Source organism: Scyliorhinus torazame, chromosome 10 (genome assembly GCF_047496885.1).
Source record: "Scyliorhinus torazame isolate Kashiwa2021f chromosome 10, sScyTor2.1, whole genome shotgun sequence".
Classification (NCBI taxonomy): Eukaryota; Metazoa; Chordata; class Chondrichthyes; order Carcharhiniformes; family Scyliorhinidae; genus Scyliorhinus; species Scyliorhinus torazame.
Window position 1 is genome coordinate 162,968,716 of NC_092716.1, and position 27,466 is coordinate 162,996,181.

The window sequence follows — 27,466 nt, forward strand, 5'->3', positions numbered from 1 at the left end:
CGGCCCTATTTTATTACGTGGCCGGCCCCTGAACTCCCACGCCATGTTGCGTTGGGGCCGGCATGCTGAGGAAGTCCCCGCGCATTTGCGGGTTGGCGCAGCCCAACTGCGCATGCGCGGGTTGGCGCGGCGCTGAGAAGGGAGGCTGGAGCGGCATGAACCGCTCCAGTGCCATGGGGACCAGAATTGGTAGTGCCCACGCCCGTTTCGCGCCATCGTAAAACGCGACAGCATTCATGACGGCGCGAAAACTCTGTCTCCATTTCGGAGAATCGCGCCCAGTATTTCTGCAGTTATGTTTGCTAGTGAAGGGGATGAATATTTACTGGGTACTAAACACAGTAAATTACAAAGTAAATATTGTTTGAAGAGTGTCTTGCAACCATCGTTAAAACATGATGTGGAGATGCCGGCGTTGGACTGGGGTGAGCACAGTAAGAAGTCTTACAACAGGAAGGAGCTGTGCTCTGAAAGCTAATGATTCGAAACAAACCTGTTGGACTTTAACCTGGTGTTATAAGACTTCTTACTATCGTCAAAACATGTTACTCTTCCGTCTTTTTGGACTAGGAAGGGCAACTAAAGTGCACTCCTAGAGTACCTCTCATGAATAGCTACAATGATTGTAATCCAATTTACAAGAGCGTTGTATTTGGAGCATACCTAATATTGGGGCCTTTAGATTATTAGGAGCGAAGCGATCAGAGAGTTTAAAAAAAATAAGTTTGGAGTATTCAATTCTTTTTTTCCAATTAAAGGGCAATTTAGTGTGACCAATCTACCTATCCTGCACATGTTTGGGTTGTGGGGATGAGACTCACACAGACACAGGGAGAATGTGCAAACTCCACACAAACAGTGGCCGGGACTGGGATCGAACCCATGTCCTCGCCGCCTTGAGGCAGCAGTGCTAACCACTACGCCACTGTGCCGCCGAGATCGGAGAGCTGATGGAGCATTTCTCCAAACACCAGTACTGAGCCAAGGAGGCCAACCAAAAGGGAATCAGACCACTTCTTCCCCTTCCTGATTGACATCGGGCACAAAAAAACAACAACAGGCTGCAGCTGGATTTTAAATTTTTTAAAAATAATTTCTAAGATGGCACCAGAGTGTGGCGACGCTCTGTGAGCTCTCCCCTACAGATCCTCTTCCTACATCATTTATAACCATTATTATATTATGTTCTATAATTATTTATTATTACAGTATGGTCTATATATTCATGTATGGAGCGATCTGCCAGGACTGTAAGCAGAACAATACTTTTCACTGTACCTCGATACAGTCAAGAGGACATTAGATGACTACTTGAATAGAAACAATATGCAGGGATAGGGGAAAAGGCAGGGAAATGGCACGAAGCCATAAAGTTCATTTGGAGAGACGGTGCAGAATACATGAGCCAAATGGCATCCTTCTGCACCACAACAATTCTGTGATTCAATTCCCACTCCATCATTTAAAAAAATGAACTTGCTTTACACGTCAGTATAGTACTGAAGAACTTCTACATTGGTTGGCAGTGGAGGAATGTCATGACTGTTCAGATTGACACAAGTGGTTACAGCAGAACGGTGGGGTGCATGTGAGAAAGGTTATTCAGTCGCAGATGACAATGGCGGAGGCAGTGGCATCCAATTGAAGTCTCAAGGTGGATTCTCTGGAGAAGAGGCAAACAGCAGACTCAACCTCAGAGATACAGCTGGGAGGTCTCAGATGTACTAAAATAACAGCATCACCTAACCTTAAAAGAAATCTTGAAAGACTCAATCAGTTACACATCAACAAAAGTAGTTGAACATAATTGTCACAGACAGGTGTGACGAAAATCACTTGACAGAAATAATTATGTCGAAAAGTGTTACAGAAAGTTTGTGTCACTTCTCAGGAAGTATTTACATATGGTAAACATTTAATACTGGCAAATCTCCTGTAACCTTAGTCATGGTGAATTGGAAGATTAGCTATTTTATAATAGCCCAGCCAGGTGGTAGATGTTTCAGTAGGGGAGCATTTCGGTAACAGTGACCACAATTCAGTATGTTTTAAAGTACTGGTGGACAAGGATAAGAGTGGTCCTAGGATTAATGTGCTAAATTGGGGGAAGGCTAATTATAACAATATTAGGCGGGAACTGAAGAACATAGATTGGGGGCGGATGTTTGAGGGCAAATCAACATCTGACATGTGGGAGGCTTTCAAGTGGCAGTTGAAAGGAATTCAGGACCGGCATGTTCCTGTGAGGAAGAAGGATAAATACGGCAATTTTCGGGAACCTTGGATGACGAGAGATATTGTAGGCCTCGTCAAAAAGAAAAAGGAGGCATTTGTCAGGGCTAAAAGGCTGGGAACAGACGAAGCCTGCGTGGAATATAAGGAAAGTAGGAAGGAACTTAAGCAAGGAGTCGGGAGGGCTAGAAGGGGTCACGAAAAGTCATTGGCAAATAGGGTTAAGGAAAATCCCAAGGCTTTTTACACGTACATAAAAAGCAAGAGGGTAGCCAGGGAAAGGGTTGGCCCACTGAAGGATAGGCAAGGGAATCTATGTGTGGAGCCAGAGGAAATGGGCGAGGTACTAAATGAATACTTTGCATCAGTATTCACCAAAGAGAAGAAATTGGTAGATGTTGAGTCTGGAGAAGGGTGTGTAGATAGCCTGGGTCACATTGAGATCCAAAAAGACGAGGTGTTGGGTGTCTTAAAAACATTAAGGTAGATAAGTCCCCAGGGCCTGATGGGATCTACCCCAGAATACTGAAGGAGGCTGGAGAGGAAATTGCTGAGGCCTTGACAGAAATCTTTGGATCCTCGCTGTCTTCAGGGGATGTCCCGGAGGACTGGAGAATAGCCAATGTTGTTCCTCTGTTTAAGAAGGGTAGCAAGGATAATCCCGGGAACTACAGGCCGGTGAGCCTTACTTCAGTGGTAGGGAAATTACTGGAGAGAATTCTTCGAGACAGGATCTACTCCTGAAGCAAATGGACGTATTAGTGAGAGGCAGCACGGTTTTGTGAAAGGAAGGTCGTGTCTCACTAACTTGATAGAGTTTTTCGAGGAGGTCACTAAGATGATTGATGCAGGTAGGGCAGTGGATGTTGTCTATATGGACTTCAGTAAGGCCTCTGACAAGGTCCCTCATGGTAGACTAGCACAAAAGGTGAAGTCACACGGGATCAGGGGTGAGCTGGCATGGTGGATACAGAACTGGCTAGGTCATAGAAGGCAGAGAGTAGCAGTGGAAGGATGCTTTTCTAATTGGAGGGCTGTGACCAGTGGTGTTCCACAGGGATCAGTGCTGGGACCTTTGCCCTTTGTAGTATATATAAATGATTTGGAGGAAAATGTAACTGGTCTGATTAGTAAGTTTGCAGACGACACAAAGGTTGGTGGAATTGCGGGTAGCGATGAGGACTGTCGGAGGATACAGCAGGATTGTTTGGAGACTTGGGCGGAGAGATGGCAGATGGAGTTTAATCCGGACAAATGTGAGGTAATGCATTTTGGAAGGTCTAATGCAGGTAGGGAATATACAGTGAATGGTAGAACCCTCAAGAGTAATGAAAGTCAAAGTGATCTAGGAGTACAGGTCCACAGGTCATTGAAAGGGGCAACACAGGTGGAGAAGGTAGTCAAGAAGGCATACGGCATGCTTGCCTTCATTGGCCGGGGCATTGAGTATAAGAATTGGCAAGTCATGTTGCAGCTGTATAGAACCTTAGTTAGGCCACACTTGGAGTATAGTGTTCAATTCTGGTCGCCACACTACCAGAAGGATGTGGAGGCTTTAGAGAGGGTGCAGAAGAGATTTACCAGAATGTTGCCTGGTATGGAGGGCATTAGCTATGAGGAGCGGTTGAATAAACTCGGTTTGTTCTCACTGGAACGAAGGAGGTTGAGGGGAGACCTGATAGAGGTCTACAAAATTATGAGGGGCATAGACAGAGTGGATAGTCAGAGGCTTTTCCCCAGGGTAGAGGGGTCAATTACTAGGGGGCATAGGTTTAAGGTGAGAGGGGCAAGGTTTAGCGGAGATGTACGAGGCAAGTTTTTTACGCAGAGGGTAGTGGGTGCCTGGAACTCGCGACCGGAGGAGGTGGTGGAAGCAGGGACGATAGTGACATTTAAGGGGCATCTTGACAAGTACATGAATAGGATGGGAATAGAGGGATATGGACCCAGGAAGTGTAGAAGATTGTAGTTTAGTCGGGCAGCATGGTCGGCACGGGCTTGGAGGGCCGAAGGGTCTGTTCCTGTGCTGTACATTTCTTTGTTCTTTGTTCTTTGGGTGTTACTATCAGGGTCACTGATTTCCAAGTTTTTTTTCGGAATTGCACGTTCTCTATCTTTTCAACCCTGACTTTCGTACTCTTTCAAATTAAGCTGATCAATGAGGTGTGACAATTAATATGCGACCACCAATGTTAACATTTGCAGGAAGCATCTATTAAACATGAGAGTTTCAATATAATTGATATTATCACCAGCAGGAAGAATGGAATATACTATCTTGAAATGCAGCCAAATAGAAAAAAGCCCCTCAAGTCTATTCTACTATTCAATGAGATTATGGTCGGTCTGCAACCAAACTCCATAAATTAGTATTTTCTGCATATTCCTTAAAAACTTTCACTGGAACATAGCATGGTTACAGCACAGAAGGAGGCCATTCTTCCCATCAAGTGCCAGGCAATGACTATCTCCAACAAGAGAGGATCTAATCATCACCCCTTGATATTCAATGGTTTTACCCATAATTAACATCCTGGGGGTTACCATTGACCAGAAACTGAACTGGATTAGCCATATAAATACTGTGGCTACTAGAACAGATCAAAGGCTAGGAATCCTGTGGTGAGAACTCACCACCTGACTCTCCAAAGCCTGTCCACCATCGCCAAGGCACAAGTCAGGGATAGGTGTGTGAACGATCTTGAGAATGTCAATATATAAAAGGATGAAGTGTTGAGTATCCCAAATTGTATTAAGGTAGACAAGTCCCCTGGGATCTATCCCAGGTTACTGCAGGAGGCATGGGGAGAAATAGCTGGGGCCTTAACAGATATCTTCACATCCTCTTTGACCACTGGCGAGGTTCCAGAGGACTGGAGAATAGCCAGTGTTATGCCCTTGTTTAAGAAAGGAAGCAGGAATAATCCAGCAAATTATCAGCCGGTGAGCCTGACATCAGCGATGGGGAAGCTTTTGGAAAAAATACTGAGGGACAGGATACATGCACATTTGGAGAAAATAGACTTGTTAATGATAGGCAGCATGGTTTTGTATGGGGAAGGTCATGTCTCACCAACCTGATTGAGTTTTTGAAGAGGTGACAAAGAAAATTGATGAGGGAAGGGCTGTAGATGTAGTTTATATCGACTTTAGTAAGGCATTTGACAAGGTCCCACATGGCAGACTGGTACAAAAACTAAAATCACATGGGATTCAGGATGGGTTGGCTAGATGGATATAGAACTGACTTGGTTACAGAAGACAGAGAGTAGCAGTGGAAGGGTGTTTTTCAGAATGGAGATCTGTAGCTAGTGGTGTTCCGCAGGGGTCTGTGCTGGGACCTCTGTTGTTTGTAGTATATATAAATGATATGGAGAAAAATGTGGGCGGTCTGATTAGAAAGTTTGCGGATGACATGAAGATTGGCGGAGTTGCCGATAGTGTCGAGGATTGTCAGAGCATACAACAGGATATAGATAGATTGGATTCTTGGGCACAGCAATGGCATATGGAGTTTAATCCAGACAAATGCGAGACGATGCATTTTGGAGGATCAAATCTAGGTATGAATTATATTGTAAATGGCAGAACCCTTAGGAACATTTACATACTGAAGGATCTGGGCGTACAGGTCCACAGTTCCCTAAAAGTGGCAATGCAGGTAACCAAGATGATTAAGAAGGCACATGGCATGCTTGCCTTCATCAGCCACGGCATTGAGTACAGGAATTGGGAAATCATGTTGCAGCTATGTAAAACCTTGGTTAGGCCGCATTTAGAGTACTACGTGCAGTTCTGGTCACCATATTATCAGAAGAAGACATGGAAGCTTTGGAGAGAGTGCACAGAAGATTCACCAGGATGTCGCCTGGTCTCGAGGGTGTTGGCTATCAGGAGAGGTTGCATAAACTAGGATTGTTTTCATTGGAAAGACAGAGGCTGAGGGGAGACCTGATAGAGGTCGACAAAATTATGAGAGGCATTGACAGAGTGGATAGTCAGAGGCTTTTTCCAATGATGGAAGTGTCAATTACAAGGGGGCACAGGTTCAAGAAGAGAGGGGGATAGTTTAAGGGAAATGGGCGGGGTAAGCTTTTCACACAGAGCGTGGTGGGTCCCTGGAACGCACTGCCAGAGGAAGTGGTGGAAGCAGGCACATTATCAACATTTAAGAGGCATCTGGATGGGTAGATGAATAGGGAGGAAGTAGAGGGATACAGACCAAGTAAGGCAGAAAGTTTTGTTTTTAGTTAGGGCACCATGATTGGCACAGTCTTGGTGGGCGAAGGGCCTGTTCATGTGCTGTACTTTTCTTTGTTCATTGTTCTTTGTTATTTGTAATGGAATATTCTCCACTTGCCTGGATGTGTGCAGCTCCATAATCACTCAAGAAGCCCAACACGATCCAGGACAAAGCAGCCCACTTGGTTGGGTAGCTCTTCCACAAACATTCAATCCCCCACCACCACCAATAGACCATGGCAGCCATGTGTACCATCTACAAGATGCACTGTAGTAATTTGTCAAGGTACCTTATGCAGCACCTCCCAAATCCACAAACATTACCATCTAGAAGGACAAGCGTAGAAGATATCCGGGAACACCCCCACCTGGAGGATCCCCATCAAGTCACTCACCATTCTGACTTGGAAATATATCGCCGTTCCTTCATTGTCACTTGGTCAAAATCCTGGAGCTGCCTCCGTAACAGCACAGGTGTACCTACGCCTCAAGGACTATAGTGCTTCAAGGCTGCAGCTCAACAGAACCTTCTCAAGGGTAACTAGGGATGGGCAATAAATGCTGGCACAGCCAGTGGTGCCCACATCCCGTAAATGAATTTTGAAAAAAATCCTTGTGAATGTGTGGTGCCCAGAACAGGACGCAATGCTCTAGTGAGGCCAAACCAGTGTTTTATACAGATTTGTCATAACTTCCTAACTTTTGCGTATTGCTGAAAAAGTGACATCCCGTCAAATCCTTTTGTCTTGCACTCATCAGGACAGACACAAAAATACCAAATTCCAAAGGGATCAACAATTTATACCGCATGAGAAAAATATGCTGATTGGTTGGGAAGTGGACTGTGTTTATTGAGATGTTGTCATGGAGAATGCACAAGGGAACAGTTGTCCCCATATTTCTGTTTAACTGAAAAAGATGTGTTGCCTGTATTTGACCTTTGCCAAACATGGAGTGGCAACATGTGTGGTATTCTCAGCTAACAGGTCATTGCCACCAAGCTAAAAAAAAAACATTCTGTGACCACACAAATGAATAATGTGATATATGACTTTCAGTGTTAGTATGATGATAGGTCATACATGCCAAAGACAGGCGGATCGTGTCAAACAGCACCTCTCTTCGGCTATTCCTAATAGGCATAGTATAAACCCTACTCAACGAAACCGTGCTTGAAAAACTGAGAACATAGCATCCAACATCAGATGTGATTCCCCTATTGGGCAACACTTACTGAACAATCCCAAATGTGGTAAGAATTACACTAATAGGGCAGCACGGTGGCGCAGTGGGTTAGCCCTGCAGCCTCACAGCGCCAAGGTCCCAGGTTCGATCCCAGCCCTGGGTCACTGTTGGTGTGGAGTTTGCACATTCTCTCCGTGTTTGCGTGGGTTTCGCCCCCACAACTCAAAGATGTGCAGGGTAGGTGGATTGGTCACGCTAAACGGCCCCTTAATTGGAAAAATTAATTGGGTACTCTAAATTTATTTTTTAAATGTATTAAACTAACAGCCAATTTCAGATTTTGTGCTCACAATGTGGCTCACTAACGTGCACTCGAAGCTTTATATATATATTCATATGTGGTGCCCAAAACTGCTCCCAGTAATCCAGGTCTCATGAGGGCTTTACATCACACTCATGTCACAGTAGTAAGGATAATGTGAGTCACTTTTCACCCCCGAGGAACTGAGTATTCCATGTTGCCATGTGCAGGCACCGAGTGTGGGATGAAATGAATGTGCATTTTGCAGGGAGTTGGGCTGGTGATGTTTGCAGGTATGCAATATCAAACACCTCCCTTATGCTGACATGAGCAAATCCCCTTGTCGCCACATTCCGGCGCCTGTTTGGGTACACTGAGGAAGAATTCAGAATGTCCAATTCACCGAATAAGCATGTCTTTTGGGACTTGTGGGAGGAAATCGGAGCACCTGGAGGGAACTCACGTAGACACGGGGAGAACACTCAGACACCAGAAAGACAGTGACCCAAGCCGGGAATTGAACCCGGGTCTTTGGCGCTGTGAAGCAACAGTGCTAACCACTGTGCTACTGTGCCGCCCATAAATTGGATGTGTCGATCTTCGAGTGTTGTTGGAGCTGCACTCATTCAAGTAAGAAGAGAGTATTCCAGACTCCTGATTTGTGCCTTGCAAATGCTGGGCAGGCTTTGCGGAGCCAGGAGGTGAGTTGCTCTCCACAGGATTCCCAGCCTCTGACCAGCTGGACATCTGAAAATAGGCTGCCTACTTTCCCTGCTCTCAGCTGCAGCTGGCTGGAAAAGGTGAGGACAGAAGAAAAGGAACAGAGAAAGTGACAAAGAACATCTCTGCATAAAAAGTAAAATTAAAAGGGCGCAACATTAAATAGTGAAGGGCAAAGCTTCCAGCTATGCACAGCAATAACCTGGAAAAGCATTAGTTAAAAAGTCGAGAGAAAAATAGCATAGTCTGCCTTCTTATCTTGTAATCAAATAACTTCACACAAAGGGTGGAAGCGACTCTGGAGTTGGTGAAAAGTTACTGGAATGTGTTAGTGGAAAGTGATATAGGTGCTGAAGTTGAAGAGTCAAGGTTGTTGGCAGAAAGAGAAATAAATTACATTCAGTCGGACTAAATTACAGCAGTCCCAGTTCTTTCCAGTCTACGCTTTCTCAATGAGACGGCCGTCCCCATTGTACAGCCCAGAGAATAGAAGGCATAGCTTGCGGTCATTACAGAAGAGAATTCCCTCTGCCAAAACTTTTCTTTACATGGCCTCAAAGAAACAACGAGGAAACCTTTTACATTTCAGGACTCACCTGAAATTTCTTCTTTGCTACAAAATACTGCATCCTTCGAATCACCTTGATGGTGACCCTGTGGGACTCCCTCAACCTGTGAACAGAACAGGACTGTGTTAGAAGAGAATGCACGAGTGAAGAAAAAGACATCACAATGAATCTTCTTTGCCCTCTGAATCAGACTCAATTACCACCAAAGAATATGGGGGTGATTCTCCGAGCCCCGCGCCGGGCCGGAGAATCTCCGCAACCGCACCACGATGCCCCAATACTGGCGCACGATTCTCCGAGGTGCGGAGAATCGGCGCCATTTGCGGCGGTGCATTTGGCGTGGTTCTGGCCGCGGGCCGCTGGAATTGGCTGGGCTGCCGATTCTCCGGCCCGGATGGGCTGAGTGGCCGTACGGATACGACAGAGTCCCGCCGGCGCCGTTCACCCCTGGTCGCTGCCAGCGGGAACACTGCGCGAACGGTCGGGGAGCGGCCTGTGGTGAGTGGGGGGGCTCCTTCACTGGGGGGCCTCCGATGGGGTCTGGTCCTCGATCGGGGCCACCGATTGGCGGGCCGGCCACTCCCCCCCCCCCCGGGCCTACTTCCCTGCGCGGCCGGCCCCTGAGCACCGACGCCATGTTGAGTCGGGGCCGGCGCGCTAAAGAAGCCCCCCATGCATGTGCGGGTTGGTGCGGCACCCATTTGGCGCCGGGAAAGGAGGCTGGAGCGGCGTGAACCACTCCAGCGCCGTGCTGGCCCCCTGTGGGGGACAGAATAGGTCGTACCCGGGCCCGGTTCACGCCGTCGTGAAACGCGATGGCGTTCACGACGGCGCGAACACTTGGGCTTTATTTGGGAGAATCGCCCCCAATCTGTCTTTTTAATCTGTAAGCTCCTTTTTTATTGTTGACACAGGGGTTCCTATGAATCATTCTTTTGCACCATCTCGCTGATTAAATAGGTTCCCTGCTTTTTTCACGTTAATTTCCTTCATTTTTCTTCCCTCCCAAACCTGTGCCCCCTTGTAATTGACACTTCCATCATTGGAATATGTTTCACGGACACTAGGTTCGCCACCTCAATCAGGTGTGTCTTCTTCACCTGTTAGGCTAGACAATGAATCATGGGTGAGCCTTGACAATAAGGGCTGAGGCCATCTTGAGTCTCCTGTAGATACATAGAAGATAGGAGCAGGAAGAGGCCTTTTGGCCCTTCGAGCCTGCTCCGCCATTCATCAGAATCATGGCTGATCATCCAACTCAATAGCGCAATCCAATAGCCTAATCATGAGCTAGGCCAAGTCTGTGATTATTCCATGTCCACAAATAAGCATTTCCTGCGGGGATAGTGACGAATGACAGAGATCCTGGGAGGATAAAGCCTCCGTAGCACTACCACAGACACCCTGGTTCAGACCAGCTGACAAACCAGACTGGGGATCAAATTCGAGTCCTTTCTGATTTGGAATGCTCAGTTACTCGATGAACGGACTCACTGAACCACCAGGGAAGGTTGCAATTTCTCCAGGAATGTCCTGGAGTCTTCTGGGGCAGAAATTTACTCCCCAAAGCGGGTTCTGAGGCAGTTGGGTGGGGGGCAGGGGTGGGAGCGTAAAATTGAATGGGTGGGATTCCCCCTGTCCAAACCCAGGTGCAATTTCACTTTAGGCCAGGCAGTGTCTCGGACAGAAAATCCTGTTATTGGGTGAATGGTCGCTAGGTGGCCTTATCCTGCCTCGCCTCAATTTTTAGGTTGGCGGGACCTGGTAGGGTGGGAAAAAGACATTTAAATTTCTCCCCATCTCGGGTAGGAAAGGGGAATGGCGCCCCACTCTGAAGGCCTCCTCAGAGTTGGGGCACCCTCTTCCTTGGGACGTTGGAGCTCTGGGACCTCCTCCCCCTAACCACTTCAATCACCCTACCCCCTGTCTGCTTCTCTGGGCGATCCCTATCCCCCAGCCCCTGGGACCCCCAGGACTTAACTTTTCGAAGGTCCCGGGACTTGGTTCCAGGCAGAGCTCAGCAGTACCATTTCTGGCCACTGCAGCATTGTGCCTGGGTGGGTTGGAGAGCGTTAGGTGGCAATTCTCAGGAGGATGAGCGCCGACCCCTTGCCATCCTTAAAATTCTACACCAGGAATTATATATTAATATTCCAGACCTACTGTCCAGCAACACAGGACAGCAAAGCAAAGGAGAACTACAAAATTGTGTTTTCATCATTTTCTTTGAACACTTCATTGATTAGTTTTAAAAATATTGGAGATTGTGGTTAAAGGTTCTTTGGCTGGACAAAGTAGCTGGACGTGGGACATTTCATGTGAAAACCTTTAGGAGGAAGGCTAACCAGAGTTTTTTAAAATTCATTTTTATGGGATATGGGCTTTGCTGTCTCGGCCAGCATTTGTTGCCCGACTGCGCTTGAGAAGGTGTTAGTGAGCTGCCTTCTTGAAATGCTGCAGTCGATATGGTGCAGGTACACCCACAGTGCTGTTAGGGAGGGAGTTCCAGGACTTTGACCCAGCGACAGTGAAGGAATGGCGATACATTTCAAAGTCACGATGGTGAGTGACTTGGAGCAGAACGTCCAGGTGATGGTGTTAGAATCCATAGAAACCCTACAGTGCAGAAGGAGGCCATTCGGCCTATTGAATCTACACCAACCCTCCGAAAGAGCCCCATACTATCCCCGCAATCCAACCTAACCTTTTGGACACTAAGGGGCAATTTAGCATGGCCAATCCACCTACCCTGCACGCCTTTGGACTGTGGGAGGAAACCGGAGCACCCGGAGGAAACCCACGCAGACACGGGAAAAAGTGCAAACTCCACACAGTCACCCAAGGCCAGAGTTGAATCCAGGCATCTAGCGCTGTGAGGCCAACCACTGTGCCATCTTGTTTGCATGTATCTGCTGCCCTTGTTCTTCTAGATGGTAGTGGCCACGGGAAGGTGCTGGCTTGGTGAGTTACTGCAGTGCATTTTGTAGATGGCACACACTGTTGCTATTGTTAACCGCAACAGGTCCTCCATCCAAAGTGAAGGAAATGGAAAATTAGCTAAGATCGCCCAGTCCAGATCAAACTATTACAATGGAGCTGGTTGACTTATGGAAAAGAGTCACAAAATCTTTAATAATTGAATTCTTGAGCTCTGAATGAACAATCTGTGTAAAAACAAATTTGTGTAATTTACGTAACTTATTATTAAAAAGGTTATGGCTGGATTCCCTGGTCCCCCAGCCCTGTGTTTCTCGGCATTCACTGGTGGCGGGATTCTCTACTCCCGCTGCTTGACAATGGGATTTCCCATTAAAAGTACCCTATGCGGCCAGGAAACCCGCGGATGGGGCTGCGCTGCCGGCAAGAACAGAGAACCCCAACGACCGGAGAATTCCAGCTTATACTGATTTTCTTGCCGACAAATATGTGCGGCACACACATTTTAGAAGCAGGAACTGTAGTATCCAAGCTATCCTATTGTTCAATTGACAGAATACAGCAGTGGACTATTTTACTGTACTTCTAGGTATATACAGGGGTTATATATCAGGATGATTTATTGAAGGAGCTGGAAAAATTGATTCCACAGCTGAAATTCTAGCAATTCATTCAATTAAAAAGTCTCCTGGCCAAATTTATGTCCCAGCTGCTTTAACTAGTGGCAATCAAAGGCATTGTTTCATGAAGTTTTAAAACTGTACAAGATCTGAGCACATTTTAGGATCGTTGTGCAAATTGATGAGTTCTTGTAAATCCCCGATTTGTTTTCTTCCTAGATTTAAAGCACTATTCGTTTCACTGACGGTTCCACAAAAAAAGTCAGACGGCCCAAAAGCTTCAAAAAAATGGCCTTGCTTTTGCAGAGTAAATGATTATATCTTCAGTAGAATGGCAACTGCAGACTGAAATGGCAAACGTACTGGGGCTTGTTTTACAGTTCATGAGCAACTGCTGGCATGGGAAACCCGATAGTCCCCCTGAGTTCTCAGTGCGGCTGCTGAGACAGTTGGATTAATTACAGAAATATCCAACCTCTGGTAATAAATAGTCAAAGCCAAACACTGGGTAACTCGAAACGTTATTACACTGAAAACAACGGTGTTATGTCTGACACAACACTGGGACTAATTTCTTTCCTTTCTCTCTTCCCAAGTTCAAGCTTTTAGTAACTGCATCTGCCTAGCAAGAAACAGAGAGGGTTGGGGGTGGGGGGGGGGAAACATGAATGAGAGCAAGCTTTGGAACAGACATTAGAGAAAAGCACAAGGGGGAGGCGGAGAGAGAGAACAAGGAAAAAAATGGAGAGTGAGAGAAAATTAGTGAGCAGGCAAACAAATGAAGTAGGCACAGAAACAAGAGACGATAATAGAAAGAGAACAGAGGCATAACAAGAGGCACAGACAGACGGGGAAAGATTCAGGGACAGACAAACAGATAAATAAAGTGACTCGGAGACATAGATATGCTGTGACAAAGGAAGCATATACAGAAAGTGAGAAAGAGAGATATCGAGACGTCGAGAAATTGATAGAAGCACAAGAAAAAGGGAGGCACAGAAATAGAACAAAGAGGTATATTGAACACAATCTTGAGGCAGCAACAGTAAGTTTAGAGAGTAAGGCAGAAAGTGAAAGAGCTCGCGAGACAGTTAGGTGATAAGGCACAGAGAAAGTGAGGCAGATTAAACCACAAAATGTGAAGCAGGGGGAACAAAGCACACACAGATAAAAGAATAAGGTAGAAAGACACAGAGAGCTGGACCAAAGCCAAACTTTGCCTTTGATCACATTTGTTTCCATTCAATTTGCTGCCACACTCACTTTGAATTTATACAAGGTTTCGCATCATTTTCTTCTTCAAACATCAGTTTCATTTGCCAACTTGCTCGTGACTTGTAGATTTTTCTGAGCTCCCCAATTTTCAGCATCATTTAAAGAGACTACAACTTGATCTGCGTTATGTTGCACTATCAGGCGGTGCACAAGACACATTGACCACAACATTGAAAACTAATATTATATTGTTAATGAAGGCTAACATGAACATACAATCAGGGAACACAAAACTGCTCCATTTACAAACCTGGAGCCTTCTATTCCTATTGAGAGCAAAACCAATATCATGAACACATTGCGTATCAGCTTTCCTGCTGAAAAGTCCTTAATAAGGCAGAGCTGTCCTGTTGCACCAACTTCGCCTAAGGTTTTGTGTAACAACAAATGCTATAAAAGACACACTGCAGGCAATCACACTGCAAAAGCCCACAGTGAGCTCTTAATCCCAGCTACATGAAGAAAGAAAGCCTTGGTAATCCATCATTGAAATGGGTGCCATCTTCCAGCCAAAACATTCTGTGAGAGATGAAGAATCATGCTGTCATTCCTGCTGTGACAATGACGGGCACAATGAACATTTTGATATGGTTTACATTGTAGGATTTGTCCAAAGAGGAATTGAAAAACACACTGGTTATTTCAATGGTCCTCCTATGAAATTCTAAGGGGGTGAAGGGGAGGTGGGGGTGGGCGGGTGGTGGTGGGGTATTGGTAAATATCATTGAACTTCACTGCCTGGCTGATAATAGTCAGTGCAGAATGCATGTCCATTGTACAATATGCTTGGTTTTTAGTCTATTGATTTCTTTTGATGAGTTCATTAACAGACAAGCAATTCGCTCTGTCATCATTTTGCCCCGGTGGTCAGGTCTACATCCATCAGTTCCCTTGTTCTTGTGTTTAGCAAGATAAATGCGATCATCAGGTTTTCCTTGGATTGTCATTACTAGCAGGGGTATAAATGTATTTCCCAGATTGTGTTCATGAGTCCACTCAAAATGTTAAGTGAAGTAAAAATGTCATGAACTAATTTTGCCATTTTTACTTCATTTGGTAATTTTAGGAACTCCTCCTATGAATGCAGCACTTTAGATAACCAGATCGTCTACCAACTCTGAATGGAAGGGTGATGGCAGAGGGTACTTTACACTGGGACAGATAATTGTTCTAAGGCTTCCCAGCCTGTTCAGTTTATATTTCTGACTGACAGGCCAAACAGATTGAGAGGAGAAGAGTTACATCCATTCAAGATTGATGAAGAATTGGCAAAGGTGTCCATGATGGCTGACTGGGCATGCTACTGTACCAATTAAAGTAAAAGTTAATTCTGGGAATCTGCAATAAAAGCACAACACAACAAAAATACAAAGCAAGTCAGCCAGCCTCTGTAAAGAGAAAAGACTGGTGGGTTCCTCAGTTCTGGATCTCTTCTGAAAAAAGGACTATGAAATGTTAGCCTGTTTTACAGATGTTGGCTGACTTGCGGGCAGGATTCTCCGACCCCCCACCGGGCCGGAGAATCTCCGGAGGGCAGCGTGAATCCCGCCCCGATGCCGGCTGCCAGATTCTCCGGTGCCGGTTTTTCGGCGGGGGTGGGAGTCACGCCGCGCCGGTCGGGGACCGTAGGCAGTGGCCCCCACCGGCAATTCTCCGGCCCCCAATGGGCCGAGTGGCCGCCCGTTTTCAGCGGATCCCGCCGCGTGAAATATACCAGATCCTTACCGGCGGGACCTGGCTCTGCGGGCAGCTGCAGAGTCCTCGGGGGAGGGTGCGGGGAGATGCCCCCACAGTGGCCTGGCCCGCGATTGGGGCTCATCGATCCGCAGGCGGGCCTTTGCCGTGGGGGCACTCTTTCCCTCCGCACCGGCCACTGTAATGGTCCGCCATGGCCGGTGCGGAGAGGAACCAACCTGCGCATGTGCTGGGATCATGTCAGCACACGCTGCCGCTCCCGCGCATACGCCAACTCGAGCCAGCCGGCAGAGGCCCTTCGGCGCTGGTTGGCGCGGCGCCAATCGCACTGCCACTGGCCTAGCCCCTGAAGGTGCGGCGGATTCTATGATATACTTTGGGGTTTGGTGGCCCGACGCTGGAGTGGTTCATGCCACTCGGCGCCGGTACAGCCTGCCCCGCCGGTTAGGGGAGAATCACGGCCGCATATCTCTAGTGTGTTCACTTTATCTTTGATGTTATGAAAGAGGACAAGGAGGTCTGTGGCTAATTAGCGGATTACAATATCTTAATGGTTTGGGTGGGCAGGGACTGGAAGGATACAACAATTAACCTCTATGCTCACTGTGAGGACATGGGAAATAAATTGACGGAGGTTGTGTAGCAGATTGTAATCCAGTGTCACATGTTGAAGGCTGTGAGAATATTGGCTGAGGACATACATTGAGCCTTGGCTGGAGTGTCCCTAACATTTGCTGCCACACATTATCTCCAACTCTCACATATTCATTTGGTCACTTGGGTGGGGTCGGGGAGAGGAGCATTTACAGAGGGCAGTCAGCATCTATGGAGGCAACTTAAGATACTGTCTTCAGGAGCGGGGCTAAAGGGGGCAATATTAGTGAAACTGCGTTTGCACATTCTTCCCGTGCCTGCGTGGGCTTCCTCCGGGTGCTCCGGTTTCCTCCCACAGTCCAAAGATGTGCAAGTTAGGTGGATTGGCTAAGCTGAATTGCCCCTTAGTGTTCAACAGTTAGGTGGGGTTACGGGGATAGAGCGGGGAATTGGACTTAAGCAGGGTGCTGTTTCAGATGGTTGGTGTGGACTTGATGGGCCAAATGGCCTCCTTCTGACACTGTAGGGATTCTATGATTCTAAAACTATGAAACAAAGTTAGAACCAGTTCCACATCTCATCACTTCTCTCACTTCTTTAGATCCACCTCAGATTTTTCGAACAGGATTTTCTATTGCACAATACTGACTATGCTTCAAAAGGTATTTTGTTGCTTGTAAAATGTTTTGGGACTGTTATGGGCCAGGGTTTTGAGAACCCCAAAGTGTATCATGGAGTACCCCTGACCCACAACTTTTAATATATTGTGGTATGGGGAGCACGCGGCCCACTCTACAGGTGTGGTACAGCAGAAATAGAAAAGTATTTTTTAAAGCAAAACAATGTTTATTCTATGAACTCAAGTTAACCTTTTTAAAACATATAGTGAACATCTTAGCAACCATCAATTCAAATACAACCCCCAAAGACTACAACACTAAGTAATTCTTAATAACTAGAGGCTCTTTAGCACAGGGCTAAATCGCTGGCTTTGAAAGCAGACCAAGGCAGGCCAGCAGCACGGTTCAATTCCTGTAACAGCCTCCCCAAACAGGTGCTGGAATGTGGCGACTAGGGGCTTTTCACAGTAACTTCATTTGAAGCCTACTTGGGACAATAAGCAATTTTCATTTCATTTCACAACATCCAGAAGACAGAAGAAACACCTTTCAACAGAAGCACATTATGTTTACATTCACTACTGAGAACATTTATAATTCTCAATTCACCAAATGATCAAGAGACCTCTTTTGATGGCAGAGAGAACAGCAATACACCTGCTTGGTCTGGCTTCAGCTCCAACACTGAAAACAAAACTAAAACACACCCTGCAGCCTGCTCAAAAACGAAAGTAAAAAGCTGTCAGACAGTCCAGCTCCACCCACTCTCTGACATCATTGCAGTAGTAAACACCCATTTCTTAAAGGTACTCTCCCTACAGATATTTATATACACACCCATTTATAAACACCCATTTCTTAAAGGTACTCTCACATGACAGGGACAACCTGCTGATCAAAGCCTGCAATTGCAATGTTACAGACAAATGCTTACATCCAGGATTTTCATTCTAAATGTTTCCTTTGGTTATTTCAGCATTGACAGAAGAGGCACAATTGACATAAAGCCTGAAGTGAACACAGTGGAAGACTGGCTAGGAATAGTGCTTGCACACACACACACACAGATAGTTAAGCATATTGTAAAGGGCGTATTTTATAATATGGTTGCAAATTATAAACTCAAGCCTTGTAGTTGAGATAGAAACATACAAAGGAGCCCCCTTTTGATATTGATTTTTAACTCCAATCCACTCCCCAGCTGTTCTGGACTATAATCAGAACCAGATCCAGACGATCAAATTATATGGATTTTTAGCTAGTCCCGCCACTCTTCACAATTGCTTTTCACATTCTTGGTATCAGTCTGATGTTGGCTAATACATTTTTTATATACTCTGTCAGAGTTCCAGGTTTTGCTCCTCTCGCTAATAAATAGACCGTTTGTTCTCTCCTCCAGAATAGAGAGGCTATTCTGAAAACAAAATACGCGATTGTATATCAGAGGGAGGGAAAGCTTCAATTTACACCTGGAATCTTGAAGCTACAGGAAAGCATATGGACCAAAACTTCGCTCTGGCTGCCTATTGTGAACACCTGTGGAATCTAAACAGTCTTCTGCAGAGCAACAAACATTGCCTTATGTTAAATACAATGGAGTTCACTTCAAAGAGAATACCCCCTCCTCCTATGATCAAAGTAGATCACAACTCCACTTGCAGGAATAAAATATTTCTAAAAAAGCAATTAGGTTTTTGATAGATCCCTTTTGAGTGGGGTGTGGGTCAGAGAAAATGCATACTTTTGTTGACAAGTCACCAGGAATTCTATTTTTCTCCTTACCTAAATATGGCTGGAAAGTAGGTCCATAGAATCCCCACAGTGCAGAAGGAGGCCATTCGGCCCATCATGCCTGTATTGACCCTGCGAAAGAGAACTCTAGGCCCACTCAAAAACCCACGGTAGCATAGTGATTAGCACAGTTACTTCACAGCTCCAGGTTCACTTCCTGGCTTTGGTCACTGTCTGTGCGGAGTCTGCATGTTCTCCCCGTGTCTGCGTGGGTTTCCTCCGGGTGCTCCGGTTTCCTCCCACAGTCCAAAGATGTACAGGATAGGTGGATTGGCCATGATAAATGGCCCTTAGTGTCCAAAAAGGTTAGGTGGGGTTGCTGGGTTACGGGGAAAGGGAGGCTGCATGGGCTTAAGTGGGGTGCTCTTCCCAGAGGCTGAATGGCCTCCTTCTTCACTGTAAATTCTATGATTTTATGATTCTATGACTCAGCATATTGATCACAATCCACCTAACCTGCACATGTTTAGACTGTGGGAGGAAACTGGAGCACCCGGAGGAAGCCCACGCAGACTTGGGGAGAATGTGCAGACTCTGCACAGACAGTGACCCAAGGTCGAATTAAATAGGGAATACCAGGTTATATGTATATTCACTTTAGGTAGGTGTTAACAGTGGTTCAGTGGTCGCACCCTCCTCAAACCGGAGTCAGATGGTTGTGGGTTCAACTCCAACCGTGGACATTAGGCTGGCCTGCCAGTGTTGCACTGAGGGAATGAGGCATGGTCAGAGGTACTGTCTTTTTGATATGAAACTGAGGCCTTGGGCGAGGTTCTCCGACCCCCCCGCCGGGTCGGAGAATCGCCGGGGGCTGGTGTGAATCCCGCCCTGGCCGGTTGCCGAAGTCTCCGGCACCAGAGATTCGGCGGGGGCGGGAATCGCGCCGCGCCGGTTGGCGGGCCCCCCCGCTCGATTCTCTGGCCCGGATGGGCCGAAGTCCTGCCGCTAAAATGCCTGTCCCGCCGGCGTAAAATAAACCACCTACCTTGCCGGCGGGACAAGGCGGCGCGGGCGGGCTCCGGGGTCCTGGGGGGGTCACGGGGCGATCTGGCCACGGGGGGTGCCCCCACGGTGGCCTGGCCCGCGATCGGGGCCCACCGATCCGCGGGTGGGCCTGTGCCGTGGGGGCACTCTTTCCCTTCCGCCTCCGCCACGGTCTCCACCATGGCGGAGGCAGAAGAGACTCCCTCCACTGCGCATGCGTGGGAAGCTGTCAGCGGCCGCTGACGCTCCCGCGCATGCGCCGCCCGGAGATGTCATTTCCGCGCCAGCTGGCGGGGCACCAAAGGCCTTTTCTGCCAGCTGGCGGGGCGGAAATTCGTCCGGCGCCGACCTAGCCCCTCAATGTTGGGGCTCGGCCCCCAAAGATGCGGAGCATTCCGCACCTTTGGGGCGGCGCGATGCCCTCTGATTTGCGCCGTTCTGGGCGCCAGTTGGCGGACATCGCGCTGTTTCCAGAGAATTTCGCCCCTTGTCTCCCTCTATTAAAAATCCTGGGCAGGATTCTCCCGCAATTGGCCGGATGGCCCGACGCCGGCGCCAAGAGCGGCGCGAACCACTCCGGCGTCGGGCCGACTGGAAGGTGCGGAATCCTCTGCATTTCCAGGGGCTAGGCTGGCGTCGGAGCGGTGGGGCGGGATTCACGCCGACCCCCCCGCCGATTCTCCGACCCGGCGGGGGGTTGGAGAATCCCGCCCTATTTTGAAGACGAGCAGATCAGTTCTCCCTAATGTCCAATATTTATCTCTCAACCATCATCCTTAAAAATGATTACCTAGTTGTCATTAAATTGTTTTTTGTGGGACCCTGCTGCACACAAATTGACTGCCATGTTTCCTACATTATAATAGTGACTACAAAAGTTCTCCCTTGATGTAAAATGCAATGGGACCATCCTGAGGTCGTGAAATATTATATAAATGCAAATATCTTTCTTTCAACAAACCAACTGGAGGAAAATATATTCTACCTCAACCTGGTTTTCTGGACAGAAGATTCAATTAAGTCCTGGTGGGGTATGTGTGTGTGGGTGGAAGGGGGTGCATGTTAAGCACTACTGTTACCTTACAGTGGGTTGGCCATCTACAGATTGCAACACCTCCTTATCAGTGAAGGTACGGAAGAAAAAAGGAATATGCTGGACAATAATTCTGTGCCTCAGTACCTAAAACTTAGAAATCAAGTAATGCTCAATGGTATAATTGATCGAACATCCTTTCTTCTTATTATACCTGGAAAATTATCCTGCCTTCCCTGAAGAAACTATGCAATATTTTCAAGAAACAACAAACTATAAGTTATATGTCAGAGACAATACTATTAAACAATCTTAATTATAAATTTGCATAAAATAGCTTGACTTTTCCTCTCTCTTCCAACCACCCTTCCCTACACCCCTGCTCTCGCAGCACTCCCTCCCATTTTCACCTCCTGTCAATACTCACTTTAACAAACATCCCAAACTATAAGCCATTTCTGTGGATTGCTGAAACATCTAACTAAGGTTTCCATATTTACCACTTCAAATGTCACCCTGTTAATAGTTAGGGGGTGGGGAGCAAACAAAGGAATGACATACACCCTAGTCATTCTTTGAGTGGAGCCCATTTTGACATGATACTGTAATGCTCAGGCTCCCAACTGGCCAGCCAGGCAGACTAAAACACTCAAACCTCTGACCTCTCATTTACTTGACTCCAATGTTGCTATGACGACAGTAAGATCAGTGAAAGAAAACATTAAAGAAAAGTGACGCATCTCGCATCCCATAAAGCTGAATGCCAGTGGTTAAAAATACCCCAATCCAGATAACCCGGAAAAATAACATTCCTGTTTTTTTATGTTCCTTTCAGGGAGGCCTTTGTATTCATTATTTTAACAATTTGTGACTTGGTTTTTAAAAATCAACTGCGAAATATAAATTGACAGGAACAGATATAACAAAATAAACATGGTGATATTTTGTTTAGTCAGAGTAAGAACCTAAAGGTTACTTAAACACTAAATTGGAAGAAAAACATTCAGACTTCATTTCCTTCATCTTTTATAAATTAAATAGTCCAAGAGGGCTCACAGGAACAATGACTTCCAGAGGCACACATTTAAAATGGTCTAGTTAGAGGATTTCATTTTCAGGACATGCACCAAAGTTGATTTTTAATGGGACATGCCTGGTCAATAGATGTAACATAGGAGTAACCATTCGGAAAAATGAGCAGCGATCTAATGTGCCTGATCTCCTGCCATTTTCTGTTCAGGCGTTGCATTGGTAATACCCAACAATGTGCCATGTGCAGTGAACATGGGCCAGTGGCCTTTTACAGTGCTGGAAATTTTCCATGTTTCTGTTTGTTAACTGTATTAAAATTAGGTCCCAGAGACGTTTTTTAGACTTGCGCATAATTTCCTGATGGTAGCATAAAACATTTTCCAGGATGTGCTATTCGTGAACGTACATTTAAAGCGATTTACAGCAGCATTTTGAGCTATTTCTGAACTAATTTAAGTGGTTGTGCCAACGGTTTTGACACGGCCACTTTTTATGTATGTCAGGACAATAGGTTTCCACACATGAAAGAAGAGAAATTCCAGGCCAGACAGGCTACGTCAAGGAAGCAATCTCTCTCGCCTTAGTTTCAAGCATAAGTGCACTTATCTGATTATGTCAATGCTGGAATGGCTATATTAGCCCCAAACCAATAAACAACCCAAATAAAGAACTGTATCATTTGATGACAAGTCGCCTACATCCAATATGCATCAGAATATCAACAAAGAGGCAGAAAGGATCACCTGTACACTTACAACATTTTCTTCTGTCCTCTTAACAGGCATGCTGTAATGCTGCGGAATACCCCTTCTGAACCAGGTCTAGCTCAAGACGGCTAGAGATTGGGCTTACTTCATTGTGCAAGTTACTGGCATTTGCCAGACATCTTTGTCCCCCAAATAACCTTTGGAAAGGTTACCAATAGTCGTATCCACAATATGCGGCAATTTAAGTAGTCACATTCACCTATCATCCTTTGCAAGCAGCCTCCTTCTGTCCATCTCCAAATCCAGACCAAATATTGAGGAAGGATGGCAGCGCATGACCATCCAACAAGAAATAATTGCCCGAAATGTTATTTTCAAGGTGATGCATGACAATGCAAGTTACAAAATCACAGTGAGCTAATGGATAATCAATGTGATGCTTATGCCCAACTCCAAGATGATTAAACTTGTCTCATAAATTCAGGAATAATAACAATCAATTATCTTTGCCCGAGGTAAAAGACTAAGGTCCTATGATAACAACTAGCCAAGAGATTATTTTTGTTCAATCCCAGAATATTTCACAAAAGTTACAGTTAGAGATTTATGCTTTCCAAAAGCCTATGAAAACACGGCTCAGTTCCAACTTTCTATTGTGTGTTGAGCTGAAAGGTTGATGATAAACAAATGCATTTTGCTCACAGCCACATATTTTAAAGCATTCCAACTTGCTGGTCGATGAACCAATAGCTACATTCATGTTGCTTTCTATTGGATATGTGCCCATTAAGTTCAGAAGGAATGAAATGTTTTAATTTTTCACCTTCATTCACTTGGAGAGCATGTAGTGGGATTGCTGTGGGATTTTCATTATTTCAAAGGATTCTTCTAGCAGGCTGATTAAAATAGTGAATGTAATTGCGAAAAGTTCTCAAGTTCTTTTGCAGCCTACCTCCTAGATTTTTCTTCAGCAGAAACAAGGAGTAGGGGGCTGGATTCTCTCAGCCCGGGGACGGACTGGAGAATCCCCCGACCGGCGCGAATCGCGCCACGCCGCCCTGCGCTGGCACACGATTCTCCGCAGAGCGGAGCATTGCGCCATTGGCGCCGGCGTGGATGGAGCGGCGCCGGTCGGGGGCCGCTCTACGCGGTCGGCCCGCCGATTCTCGGCCCGGGATGGGCCAAGCAGCTGTCATAAAAATGGCGAGTCACGCCGTCGCCGTCCACACCTGCCCTCAGCTGGCGGGAACTCGGCGTGAAAGGGTCGGGGGGGACGGCCTGTGGGGAGTCTGCCTCCGATGTGGCCTGGCCCGCAATCAGGGCTCACCGATCGGTGGGCCGGCCTCTCTGGCTGGGGGCCTCCTTTCTTCCGTGCCGGCTCCTGTAGTCCTGTGCCATGTTGTGTCGGGGCAGGCGCGTTGAAGAAAGCCACTGCGCATGCATGTGTTGGCGCCGGTGCCACTGCGCATGCGCAGATCCCGCGGCGCCCAGTTGACGCCGGGGTCAGCAGCTGGAGCGGCGTCAACACTTTGTCTCAGGATCACAGAATCCCACCCAGGAGGTTAGCAACAAATGGGAGCAAAGTTTCTTTGTGCATTACGGCTTGTTTGCATCTGCTCCTGAGTCGGCAGACAGCAGTGTGGGCAGGACATGTAGATGCAGAACAAGGCCAGCAGCGCGGGTTCAATTTCCGTACCAGCTGAGAATTCTGAATTCTCCCTCTGTGTACCCAAACAAGCGCCGGAATGTGGCGACTAGGGGCTTTTCGCAGTAACTTCATTGCAGTGTTAATGTAAGCCTACTTGTGACAATAAAGGTTATTTATTATTTTATTTATTATTAGTGGGCCCTTGGCACCGTCTATCCTGGGGAGTTGATGCAGGGCATGTTTCTCCGGCCTCATTGCGCACTCGCTCAAGCAAAACGAGGCCGGTGAATAGCGAGACAGGCCAAAAATGAGATCTGTGCCGGGCACCAAACAGTTTGCGATGCAACCGGCCAGTTTCCAGAGGCGAAATTGAGATCTCACCGTAGCATGGCAAGAAACCAGTTATCACCACTTAAGCCCCATTTCTATACAATCAACGAGAGCGACACCATATCCAACGGCCTCCTATCATTCAGCGGCCTCCCCAGCAAGTGGTCATGCTGGCATCGATTAGTACTCCTTTTGAAAAAACGTGAACCTGGTGGAAGGGCTTCTTTGGGGAGCTGACGAAGTGAGATGCCATCTTTGCTCACAGGCAAAGAGCCGGGTGTGCTGGGATTGCCACTTCAGTGCTCGGCTGGGGTGGCGGACCCTCCGCAGGGATGGGCCACCATGGGGTGTTGGGGAGGGAATGCTGAGGGGGCAACCGGGGGCAATCGCTCGCAGCACTACCATGCCAGCCCCTGGATCGTGTATACCTGTTCTGGGAGAAAGCCTTGTCCCTGTCCCTTTGCCCCACCGATCACCCAGAACCCCCACTGACTGCTGAGGCCTCTGGCCTCGTGGCTGAAGGCTATTGCCTAATAGGGAATTTGCAATCGTGGTTAAGTGAGCACTTGACACAACCCAAGTGGATTCCTGTGGGTGGGTGGGCCATGTAGCATGTGGGAGTCATCGCCTAGCATCCAATCAGACCACAAAGCCTGGGCACTGTGCTTGAACACTGTGGGAGGCAACACCGCACACGTAACATTCGAACACCCAAGGGGTGGGTGACAGCTCCGGGGACATGTCCACCGGAGCCCGCCAGAGGGTGGGTGAGCGCCACGGGGAGGGGGGTTGCCTGGAGAGATGGGAAAGTGTCCGGGGTTCAGCCCACATTGCAGAAGAAAGTGATAGAGGCATCGTAATGGTTGTGCAAAAAGATGTTCAGTGTGCTGTACAATACCCCATTCCGTTGGTGCCCCCCCCGCCACCTCCCAGCTCCCCCCTCCTCAGCGCCATTATTGCGAGCTGGCTGGGGTTGGCAGTTTAAGTGCTGCTCGACCTTGTTAGCGGGGAGCTGGCGAGTGTGGTGCCGGGGAATCAGCTGGTGAGGCGTTATTTGTGGCGAGAAGCCCGTGAGGCCTCGATAAGTGGCCCAATTAATGTTGAATCATGTTGCCGGTTTTGCTGGGCTGAGCACCGGGAAGCTCGCAATTCCCACTCGCTACCACACTTAGAAAGTTTTCCGGAGAATCGCGCCCGTAGAGTTTGTTGACTACACAAATTAATCTTCTCCTGATAACTCTTTATTACATTGAGTTTCATCGCACAGAGAAGATCTGTTGGCTCAAAAGGCCAGTACTGTTAATTGTATATGATGTATGTATGTGCTGGGTATTAACTGGCAATTCAGTTGTGTCCCAATAAGAAGGAGCAGATTGAAACTGATGGTTGGATTAGGAGTTGCCACTAGATGATGTGTAAGTCCTGTGTGGTGAATGCAAATACAGTTAAATTCACCAGTTATGTTCTATGTTATTAACCCTGTGGGTTTTATCTGTGGGCCACTGTATGGCTTCACCCACAGGGGGAGATGTTGGAGCATGTAAGGGCTCCGCCCATGGCTCCGCCCCTTTGGAGGAGTATAAGAATAGCTGGCCTGTGGGACTGTCCTCAGTATGTACCAGTCGCAGGCAGGCAAAGTTGATAGTTAATTAAAACCACTGTTTTACTCCGACACAAGTCCTTGAGTGAATTGATGATCGCATCATCCTGTAAATAAAAGCTTGTGGAAGTATGTTAAGATTGGTGCTACTTCTATCCTGCACTGGATGGCTATCTGTATGGTAACATATATTATCTAATCAAAAACAACATATCTATATGATGTGGCGATGCCGGCGTTGGACTGGGGAGAGCACAGTAAGAAGTCTTACAACACCAGGTTAAAGTCCAACAGTTTTGTTTCAAACACTAGCTTTCGGAGCACTGTTCCATCCTCAGGTGAGGAAGGATTCACCTGAGGAAGGAACAGTGCTCCGAAAGCTAGTGTTTGAAACAAAACTGTTGGACTTTAACCTGGTGTTGTAAGACTTCTTACTGAACATATATATACTTATATATAGCAAATTATATGTAATGAACATCCCAAGGCACTTCAATGCTTCCAAGTTGTTTCAAATTAGACTGAGGAAATGTGTTAGTCTTTAGTTTGCCTCGACCCATGAGAGGTAAAGTTTCCATTCATTTCCTGGTGTTTCTCAGTCTGATTCCGACATCTAATAATAATAATAAATCTGAAGTGAAGGGGTGACGGTGAGGCACAAAATTAAGAACAGTCTCTTAAGAACACTTCCTCTTTACCTCAATTATGGAGTTTGCGGAAGGGGGAGGTGTCGTGTTTTTCTATTTGAGCATTCAGCCAACCATTTCACCTACGAGGAATTTTAGAAAATTTATATTTAGATGTTGCTAATGGGCTAAATTCAGCTCCACAGCAGAACATAAAGCTTTTAGGAAAACACTTTAAATTTCAGAAGATAAGAGTTAGACCCAAAGAGCCTATCCAGTTTAATGGACTCAGTTTTAACATGGGACAGGATCAGTGCACCTCGGGATCTGTTTCAATCTGGCACGTTGAGGCTGGAGATAAACAAAGCCTCATTTTATTAATAATAATAATAATAATAATAAGTTTTATTGTCACAAGTATGAAGGAGTGATTCTCCGATATTGAGGCCAAGTGTTTGCCCCCCCCTCCCCCACAGGCCGCCCCCCCCAGCGTTCCCGCAGAGTTCCCGCCGGCAGCGACCAGGGGTGGCCGGCGCCGGCGGGAACCTTTCGTGTCGTAGCGGCCGCTCGGCCCATCCGGGCCAGAGAATCGCCGCTCGCCGGTTCTCCGAGCGGCCCGGTGAGAATCGCGCACCGTTGGTTTCCGGGAGGTGGGAGAATCACATGCGGGGGTCGGGGTAGCGTGGCGCGATTCGCGCCAGGGTTGGATTCTCCACCGGCGGGAT

The 27,466-nt window shown here is 47.0% G+C and overlaps 1 protein-coding gene across 1 annotated transcript in view; it reads right to left on the minus strand.

The window, feature by feature from the left end:
* LOC140431005 (potassium voltage-gated channel subfamily KQT member 1-like) overlaps positions 1-27,466 on the minus strand; it is a 1,144,532-nt gene that overhangs the window by 366,747 nt on the left and 750,319 nt on the right. Inside the window, exon 15 of the mRNA XM_072518896.1 lies at positions 9,277-9,352. Within this exon, the coding sequence (XP_072374997.1) occupies positions 9,277-9,352 (76 nt within the window). The remainder of the gene's footprint in view (positions 1-9,276; positions 9,353-27,466) is intronic.